The 10,386-nt window shown below is 40.2% G+C and overlaps 1 protein-coding gene across 1 annotated transcript; it reads left to right on the top strand.

The window, feature by feature from the left end:
* The first annotated feature begins 70 nt into the window (after window positions 1-70).
* On the top strand, window positions 71-10,386 carry pdk2a (pyruvate dehydrogenase kinase 2a). The gene is made up of 11 exons (XM_031315342.2): window positions 71-299; window positions 995-1,136; window positions 2,153-2,224; window positions 2,510-2,694; window positions 4,412-4,501; window positions 4,631-4,708; window positions 5,108-5,187; window positions 5,301-5,399; window positions 8,232-8,342; window positions 8,707-8,820; window positions 9,006-10,386. Exons 1-11 carry the CDS (start codon window positions 182-184, stop codon window positions 9,147-9,149), a joined length of 1,233 nt encoding a protein of 410 aa, XP_031171202.1. The 5' UTR covers window positions 71-181; the 3' UTR covers window positions 9,150-10,386.

Raw genomic sequence — 10,386 nt, 5'->3', positions numbered from 1 at the left:
CCTCAGCGCTTCCTATTGGCCAATCTGGAACGTAAATACAAAGAATCCCTCCCTCCCATTGGCTGAAGCTCGCCTCTTTTCCGCGGTCCCCTCCCCTATTTTTAATAACAGGGCTGTTGGAGACTACTAGCCTAGCTCCCGACGTTTTCGTTCACAAGACCAAGGACCCTCTACAGCAAGAATGAAGTTCGTTAGGTTTATAATGAAAAACGCCGCCTTGGCCAGTGTGCCAAAACACATCGATCATTTCTCTAAGTTTTCTCCTTCACCGCTCTCCATGAAGCAATTTCTTGATTTCGGTGAGTATTGATCCGCGTTCAGATGGGTTATTAACTAACTAACCTAGCTAACTAACACGGAGCTCTGTGGACAGGGACTGTTCGAGCTCTGTAAACCTGATCAGAAAAGTATCAGTGACAGATTATTATCTAATGCATTATTTGTCAAATGGACCACCATCCGCTCTGCAGCAGCATCTGCTCATAGTGCACAGTGTTGCATCAGATCTGTAGCAAGCTCACTGGCTGCACTGTTTGGGCCCTGTGAAGGACACATTGAATGGCTCCTGCTAACATATTACTAATAGGTTATATTTTTCTTTTAAAAAAAAAGTCTTTCAGCAGCTTGCAAATCAAGCAAATTGTCCAGAGGAATGTGTTATTAATAGGGATGGAGGTAATGGTTATTTTCATGATCTATTCATTGTTTTCACTAATTAAATAAGTCGTTTGGTCGAAATGTTAGATAATGTAAAAAAAAAAAGAAATCCCAATATTTTATTGACCAAATTGCCTTTTCCAGGTCAATCTATTGATCTACTATGATCACTTTAACTATTGATTCATTATCCTAGGAAGTATTGTTCATTAAGTCTATAAAATGTCAGGATATTGTGGAAAATGGCCAACCAACAGTCCAAAACCCAAATATGTTCAATATGATTTAAGTTGAATGAGCTTCAGCTCTGATGATTATTGTCTCTGTGCTGATTCAGGTTCCATCAACGCCTGTGAGAAGACATCTTTTGTTTTTCTGAGACAGGAGCTCCCTGTAAGACTTTCAAACATTATGAAGGAGATTAACCTGTTGCCTGACAAACTGCTCACCACCCCATCTGTGCAAACAGTGCAGAGCTGGTAAGTCCAACCAGGAAAATTGATTTATTTGTATTGTTGTGATCCAAATTGCGTAACGTGTCAACTGTGACATTATATCCCACAACAAGAGAACAAAACAAGTCTCTCAGCCTCTGTGGCTATTCATTAAAACCATGTTTGATACCAAATTTCATCCCCTGACGAGTGAGACGTGTACAGTCACAGCTGTTGGCTTGTTTATGTCCATGTAGTAGGAATGTTCACCAATTGAAATCCTTCCAACTTGCTCTGTGCAGGGTGGGGGCAGGCTCTCAGCTCTGAACCTTACCCTAGTTTCACGTCACACTCTTGTTTTCAAGAGCTGCCTGTCTTTCCTTTTGTGAGCAGTGACCTACGGCCAAAATACCCTTAGAAAGATGGAAAAACAGCCTTTTTAAAACCACAAACTTTCACTTATACAATTACTGCAGGCTCACTCGACTGTTCCTCATTTTACAACATATGTTTATGCGTGTGATTATAGATTATATAATTGAAACTTTTATTAGTTTTTAGTCTTTTAGTTTGGTTTTGATTTCACTGTAGTTTTAGGAGTGCAAGTACTTTTTATTTAATTTTTACTTTAGGAATTTTAGGAATTGACTACTTTTAATTTAGTTTTAGTTGTGAGGAAAGCCTTCATTTTTTTATAGCTGAAAAAGGCAGGATGAAAGAATGCATGACATCAAATAGGAATACGGGGTTTTATAGCAGCTGACATCCACTTTGTTGCATTGCTGCCACTTTCTGCAAGTAGTTACTGTCACAACAAGTCAAACAGAACAGGGCAAAGGTATGGTATACTGTAGCAACCACAGTGCAAGTGGAGGGAGAAAAGGAAGCTGATTTTACCTGCAATTCTATTTTGTTTTAAGTTTGTGTTGTGTGTTCATTGTAGTTTTTGTTTAGTTTTTTGTTAATGACATTATATTTTTCACAGCACGTTTTAGTCTTTAAGATTTTGTTAACTGTAATAACCCTGCTGTGAACATCTTTATGATTTTTTTTTTTGTCAGGTACATCCAGAGTTTAATGGAGATCCTTGAATTCCTAGACAAGAATCCTGATGACTACAAAGTCCTGGGAGAGTAAGTTCCTAATTTTCCTCAACAATCTCACATTTTTTCTTGAGTTTGTCACTCTAAACTGCTGGTACGTTTTCAGAAACAACACTCCCGCACTCTTTAGGCTGTGTGTTTATTTCACATACTTGGGGGGGGGGGGGCAAGGTGCAACTGCTGATAGTTTGATGCTCTTAAGATGCTTATTTCCCACACATGTCTTAATGTAGTCTGTTCTCCCAACCACTCTGTCCCTTTTGAAAGTGATATAACAGAATGAATGACATCCGGATATCTTTATGTCCTTCCCAGGTTTGTCGACGCATTGGTTACCATCAGAAACAGGCACAACGATGTAGTGCCTACTATGGCCGAGGGTATCATAGAATACAAAGAGGTCTTCCCTCAGGACCTAATGACCAACCAGAACATCCAATACTTTCTGGACCGCTTCTACATGAGCCGCATCTCTATTCGCATGCTCATCAACCAGCACAGTGAGTAACATTCACATTTCCCTGGATTGTTGGCATGCAACCAACGCAACTAGAGATATCACGTTACGTATTTTTTTGTACCTTCACACACATATGAACATGGTATGAAAAACTTCTTCAAGATTTCTGAATTAGATTACACATTAGCCTTAATTTGGTTTGATCAAATGTTTTGTATTTTCATCCCAGGCTCTGTTACATTTTAATTTTATTGACATCCAGGGGGAAAAAAATAAGTCTCTACCCTGAAATAATCCTTTGCCTCAAACTTTATTGTCAAATCAATTATGGTTTTTCATGTGGGATGTTTTTGTTCGCCTAGGGAGCAGTTTGAGTCGAGTTCACATCATAAATTTTATACATGCAACATGCGGTACAAAATGATTGGGGGAAAAATAGGGGTGTTGAAATAAGTCATTGCATTGATGCATCGCGATGCGGACAAGGATGATTCTGTATCGATTTAGTGACAGATCATAATCGATTATTGCCTACTGATTGTTGATGTTACTTATTGATTTTCCGGTCGCTTTTTTTTTTTTTTAGAGCAGATTCAATAAAAAGGGGAGTTCATATATATCTGACTGCTTGAATTTGTTGTTGAAAACCATGTGTAGCAATATATAATAATACTGAGGAAGTGATGCATCGTGATATCGATTTGAAGCGTTGACAGGATAATCGTTATCGAATCGTGAGACCAGTGAAGATTCACACCCCTAGGGTAAACGGAAGAAAAACTACTGCATTTGTTTTGTTTCTCCTTCTTCCATTAGTCAGCACTAATTTATTTTATGGCATTGATTTCAGTTTTTTTATTTATTTATTTTTTTTTATTACATCATCATAAGACAGATTGGCTGCCTCTGGATAATAACATGCTATTTAGAGTTGTTTGCTCTTGTTGCTCGTAGAGTTATCATCATCATCATCAGTCATGTGTGGAACAAAGACTGTTGATGCGTATCATGTTGTGATAGTGTAATCTTTCAAAACTACTGCTGCATGAAGGGAAAACCATTATGTTGTGTGTTAAGTGAATTTAGAGTAGCAGCTTGTACCCGTCTTACGTCAGGTTTTGGCTTATGTTTTTTTTTGCCTGCACTTTATTTAAGCATTTCTTGTGTTATAACTTCGGTATCAAAGTTCTATACTTCTGGGCACCAGCCAATGACGGACTGGCCATCTGGAATTTGGGCAATTGCCAGAAGGGCCGCCTCCCTATGGGCCACTACTGATAATATGTCTTTGGTTAATTTTGATAAGTTATTTTATGCATGCAGCCACAAATATTTTTAGACTGTACTGCGGCGAGGTGCGTGGAAAGAGTCACTCGGAAGGCAGAGTTACTAATTTCCAAGCTAGGTTATTGACAAAAATAGAGCCGGCGTGTTGCAAATGCCAGGGCCGTTTTTAGATCCCAGTCCGTCACTGGTACCAGCCATGTAGCCATCTTCTGATCCCGGACCACCCCAACCAACCACCCCTACCACCCCCGTTATACTTTCTGTTGGTGCCATTACACAGGTTACACCCAGCAGCAACCTGCTGTGAGCCCTGGCGCTAGGGGTTTGCGCAGGCAGAATTAGAGTTTCTACAGCTAACATGATCCCCAGCTCAAATTTTTGCTGAACTTATGTATGTTAATGGTCCAACATTTACAGATAACACACTGTGCTTTCTGTTCTTCCTAACTTGGTTCTTTTGTTCTCTGCAGCTCTTATTTTTGATGGTACCCTCAACCCTGTCCACCCAAACACCATTGGGAGCATTGACCCTCACTGTCAAGTCGGAGATGTAGTCCAGGGTAAATACTAAATCTGTATTATAGTACTTTTCTTTTTTGTACTGTGATCATGTGTATACAAAATATTTCCTTTTTTGTTTTGTATTGTAATCATAATTTCTGACATTATTGTCGCTTTTTTTCGGTCAGATGCCTTCAACAGTGCCAAGATGCTATGTGAACAGTACTACCTCCGCTCCCCAGATCTGATACTACAGGAGATATGCGGTAAGCTTACTTTAATTTAAGCTGGCAGTTCAAACCCAATTTTACTCTTAATGCCGACACCCCAAATGGCAAAAATCCTCGTTGTTTGTTCAGGAGATTTAAAAAGGAAACAAGTCCTGTGTGTGTACATACAGTATGAGTGTTTGAATGTAGATAGAACGTTCAGCCAGGTGGACCTGAGAGGCCTCTAATTATAGCTCTGGTAAAGGCTGAATGAGCCCGGGCTGACTGCATCAGACAATATTGACACAGACCCTTTTCTCTCTCCATCCTCTCAAACCGTAAAACCAGAGCTTCGCAGAATAATTGCCTCTGGTGGAAAACGTCCACGAGTGGTGAGGATAATGCATTTGAAATGAAGTGGAATGATTCAAGAATCTTTGTGTGTTTTTTTTGCAGTCAAGGAGAAGAAGAACTATCCAATAAGCATCGAATACGTGCCCTCTCACCTTTACCACATGCTGTTTGAGCTCTTCAAGGTGTGACACGTACTATAGTTTTGATTTATAGACTGACGGATATTACAATGGAAAGTACATTTTAAAAACTACGTTAAGATCACTTTTACTATGTCATATTATCCTTTTTGTAGAATGCCATGAGAGCCACTATTGAGACCCATGACGACAGCAACAACCTTCCACCCATTAAAGTCATGGTGTCTCTTGGAGATGAGGACATGTCAATCAAGGTGGGTAGCAAGTTACAGTACAGCTTCTTGAAAAAAAAAAAAAGGGTGTTCTTTTGGTTAATACAGAAATTGAAAGAGGGACTTTTTGGTTGCTGTCAAATCTTTACAATCTGTACAACACACAAGAAGTCTTTTTGGTGTGAACTTTGTTTTTGCATGTTCTTGCTTGTGCAAGTTTGTCCCAGGAGATTCCTCCCATAATGGTCACATCACTCACTAACAGCAGGCGGATTAGAGTTTTGGAATTGTCTGTGGGAGGGGAAAGTGTGTTTTTATGTTTGTAATCTCAGTTTAATGAAGCTTAAAAAGATAATACCCTTTCAAGTTAATCTTTTACACTGTTGTTATCGCACAAGTTCAAATCAGTGTGGTATTACATTCATTATTCAAACAGCTGTATTGAATACAAAATGTGGTATGCCTTTGCTCTCAAAACTGAGAATACCACCCATTGCTTTGTCATTGCCCTAGTCTGGTATTGCCAGACCTATCTCCAGACTATCATTGTGCCAAAATCTTTCTCTAAACCTGTTATGTGATGACTTCACCCTCAATTAATCCCATTGCAGGCCGCAAAGCTACTAAGCTCTGATAAGATTAACTACAGTACATGGGGGCCTTCATGTTGTTACCAGGACATGTTAATGCTTGTTGTGACTCAACATGCTTGTTGTGATACCTACACAGTCAATGATGTACCACACAATAAAAACTGTACTGCACATTGCTGCAGCGGCCAGTCACTTGTTGTGTTGCAGCCTTGGAGCACAGTAAGCAGCGCTCTAGTGTGGCTTTATTTTACGTTGAAAAAGCCTGGTAAAACTGCAACCCACCATTGAATCAAAATAAAACTTTCCTCTTATTGATGAAATAAGCATGTGACCCGTTTCAATTCCACCCCTCAAAGAATCGGAATCGAGAATCGATAAGAACCGGAATCAGAAGGAAGAATCGCAATTGGAATCAGAATCGTTAAAATCCAAACGATGCCCAACCCTATTCTTTTCACCCTGTGTGTTGAGCTCTCTGTTTTAGCTACAGAGTGAGACATCTCACTTCTGTTCCATCTTTGTTGGGAGTCGCACATGTGCAGTAGCTAGGTAAGGACTACTAGCCAGTCAGAAGCAGAGTATGAGGGCGTGCCCTGACAGTACCTAGGTAAGGACTACTAGCCAGTCAGAAGCAGAGTATGAGGGCGTGCCATGCTAGCAGCTAAGTGAGCATTATAACGTGTGTTCCAAAGTGACCACGTTTGTCTCTGAAGTAAAGGCTGGACTACAATAGAGCTGTTTGGAGCAGTTTGTGAACAGTGTTTTCTGTTGGAGATGGTAAGTCCCTTTGGGGGGGACTTTGGGCTTTTTCACTTTGTAAACCTATAACCTGCACAAAAAGATATATAACACAATAAAGGAAAGGGAACAAGCCAAAAAGCATAATATGAGCACTTTAAAGCTGCATTAAACAATATTTTTATATCAACAATTGATCCAATTTCTGTGTGAAAGGTGACAAATCCACAGGTTATCACCGGACTCTGCAATTCCCCTTAGCTTAGCCCATATTAATATCTTTAAGCTCATTGTTTTGCTTTTACTGCCCACAACTGTTTGTTCACTCTGAACGTACGTACGTTCCAGCAGCAGCAGGCAGCTATTTTCAGCGAAAAAAGCTTAAATAACCCCACTGTGCGCTACCCGTCGAGCGCCAAACAGCCGACAGACAAAGTTAGTGACTAGCTGGTGAACGTAGTGGAGGATTTAACAGCTAAAGACCAGTGGTAGAAGAAGTATTCAGATCCTTTACTTCAGTAAAAGTACTAATACCGCACTGTAAAAATACTCTGTTACAAGTAAAAGTCCTGCATTGAAAATGTTGCTTAAGTAAAAGTATCATCACGAAAATGTACTTGAAGTATTAAAAGTACTCAATGCAGAAAAATCCTCACATTTTACAAACTGGAAACGATCCAAACAGTTGTGTGTTTAATCGTCTTATCATTTCAGCTGGACTTGTAGGCCGTTGTATGATGCTGGGTAGTTTAATTCATAATAAAACATATTGTAGGGGCGCCCGGATAGCTCAGTTGGTAGAGCGAGTGCCCATATATAGAGGTTTACTCCTCGACGCAGTGGGCCCGGGTTCGACTCCGACCTGCGGCCCTTTGCTGCATGTCATTCCCCCCTCTCTCTCCCCTTTCATGTCTTCAGCTATCCTGTCAAAATAAAGGCCCAAAATGCCCAAAACATAATCTAAAAAAAAAAAAAAACATATTGTATAAACTGCATGTGTTTTGTGTGCAATAATCTTAATTCATAAAGTAACTAGTAACTAAAGCTGTCAGATTAATGTAGTGGAGTAAAAAGTACAATATTTCCCTCTGAAATCTAGTGGAAAGTGGCATGAAAAATAACTATAAGTACCTCAAATTTGTACTTGAGTACAGTACTTGAGTAAAAGACATTCCACCACTGCTAAAGAGACTGATATTTAGTTAGCAGAGCCCAAAACAAAGCTAATAGGAGAGCGAATATTGGTAATCTTAAAGAACAAAAAGCTATCAGTCATATTTCTTTTGATTTCAAAATACTTGCATGTTACCCTTAAATGTTGCTGTCCTAGATGGAGACAAAGGTGAGCATGCACATTCTGAAAAAATGTTTTGGAATGACTTGCGATGATGGAATGATTCACCTTGACGATATGTGGAGTAAACAAACAGTAGGCCACTTCGCTTTTACCGTTAAGTAGATGCCATGTGTTCAAGGACCTTAGTCATTCTCTCTCCTTTCCCTGATCTGTCTCACCACTCAGTATCCGCCTCTGTCTGTACAGGTGAGCGACAAGGGTGGCGGTGTCCCCTTTCGAAGGATCGAGAACCTTTTCAGTTACATGTACTCCACTGCTCCTGCTCCACACATAGGAGAGCGCACACGGCCTCCACTGGTAAGTAGAGATGCAAGCGGTCGGATGGCGGGATTTCATTTATTAACTCGATTTCACTCCTACATATATTGAAAAACAAATGAGGCATAAAGTCGTACCATATGCCATTTGGTATCATTTCTATACTGCCTACAAGTATCCACATGCTTGTAGGCAGTATAGAAATGACACCTTTTATTTAGACTCTCTATTCTATTCTATTTAAAGATTGAAATCCCGGCCTCATTATTTTTCTCAAATAATGAGTGACTTACAATCCACAAAGCAAACTTGACAACAGCCCTGTTTGTGTGCTGCTGCATGCAGTGTAACAAAGAACAAAGCCTTCTGAAACCCTTGATCCCCTCTTTCTCCCTCCATGCAGGCTGGCTTCGGCTACGGTCTGCCCATTTCTCGCCTCTACGCCAAGTACTTCCAGGGAGACCTGCAGCTCTACTCCATGGAGGGCCACGGCACAGACGCTGTCATCTACCTGAAGGTGAGCCAGCATGGCGATCATGCATGAAACTGTGACAAGACGGCAAGGGTTTGAAAGTTCGCAGCACAGAAAAAACTGCATTGTGGCATCATTCTTTTGTTTAACAGAAACACTCTGCAGACCCGTGGAGCCAGTGCAGGTATGACAAGATATTTGTAATTACATCTGTCTTCTTGACCCTCCAGGCGCTGTCCACGGACTCCATCGAGAGGTTGCCGGTGTACAACAAAACTGCTCTGAAGAACTACAAAGTGAGCCAAGAGGCCGACGACTGGTGCATACCCAGTAAAGAGCCCCTAGATCTGAGCATCTATAAGATGCCCAAGTGAAAATGTGTGCTTCAAGCCTACAGTACATACCATGAAGCCTTCAGTATTTCTGTCTTCATAGTCCCATGTCATCATCTGTCAAGGCAGATGTGGGTGCCAAACCTTTTTCTACTGAAAGGGTCATCTCCAGACTAAAGCATACAGAGTGCCCTCTTATTGTTTAGTCTGGTTTTAGCATGTTCATGTTGCTCTCAGACCCTGTTGTCCTATTTGGGTTCTCGTAGGAAAAAAAAAACAGCTACTAGCTGAGTACCTCTTACACTTCGGAGATGCAGCTCCAATGTTGCATCACGTGCAGGTGGAGACAGAGGCAGCACCCAGCATGTTATCGGTGTGGTGTTATGACAAAAAATTGTTATGGGAATATGAGTGGACCCAATGCAAAGTAACAGGAAGGTTTAAATAGTCCAGCTTAAGACCCTAAACGTGCAGTAAAGTAATTACAGCAGGCGTTTGAGGAGCGACATATGGAGGTATTCAGTTGAACAGGGAGAGACCTGTTGTTGAACAATTGGAAGAGATCCTCCTGTAGGAAATGTCACCCAAGCCTTATTGTAGCAACTTCACCCAAAGGCTCCTTTTATTGAAATGCTTGAAAGATTCTTAAATATTACTAATATTGAACCTTGTTAAAATTGTAAGTACTGTATTACAGTTGATTTTGAACAAATGTATGACTTTTAAGTTCACTCAACTTAAAAGTCATACATTTGTTGTGCTTTCTGATATTTGATTTTGATGTTTCAGCACTTAAGGTATTCACGTTGACTGGTAAGATAGTGTTATCTTAACATCAGTTCTTTTGGACCAGGCTGAATGTAATCTGCTCTCTTCTTCTGTGCATTCATTTGTATTAATGGCAGAGGCAGAGAGTATTACATAGGGACCATAGTTCTCTCTGGTATACCAGGTTTCACAGCCACCAGAAGATTCGTCATGCTTTTGTTTTGGAGGTTTGATGCTTTTAGCTGAGTTCAATAGAGGCTTGTGTTATTAAAGCCCAGAAGGCAGTGCATGCCATGTTTGAGTTCTCTACAGTCTCAGATTGGTTATTACACTGTGCCATATGAGGAAAGAGTGCCCATGACCATATGTGTTTTCTTTTGTATCACATTGATATTAACCATGCAGTAAGTTAAAGGTTATTTTTATAGCTACGCTTGTTGCGACTGAAATGTTTGTACAAAGTGTGAATACAATATAATTAATAATAATAAAGAACATCTTAAGTACAAAA

This window comes from Sander lucioperca, chromosome 22, assembly GCF_008315115.2.
Source record: "Sander lucioperca isolate FBNREF2018 chromosome 22, SLUC_FBN_1.2, whole genome shotgun sequence".
Taxonomy (NCBI): Eukaryota; Metazoa; Chordata; class Actinopteri; order Perciformes; family Percidae; genus Sander; species Sander lucioperca.
This window is presented reverse-complemented; position numbering and strand designations above follow the sequence as displayed.

Excerpts from the sequence above, each read along its gene's own strand:
- pdk2a (XM_031315342.2), top strand. The coding sequence starts at position 182 with ATGAAGTTCGTTAGGTTTATAATGAAAAACGCCGCCTTGGCCAGTGTG. Across the intron at positions 1,137-2,152 it reads GTGCAAACAGTGCAGAGCTG|GTACATCCAGAGTTTAATGG; the intron begins GTAAGTCCAACC and ends TTTTTTTGTCAG. Across the intron at positions 4,709-5,107 it reads GATACTACAGGAGATATGCG|TCAAGGAGAAGAAGAACTAT; the intron begins GTAAGCTTACTT and ends TTTTTTTTGCAG.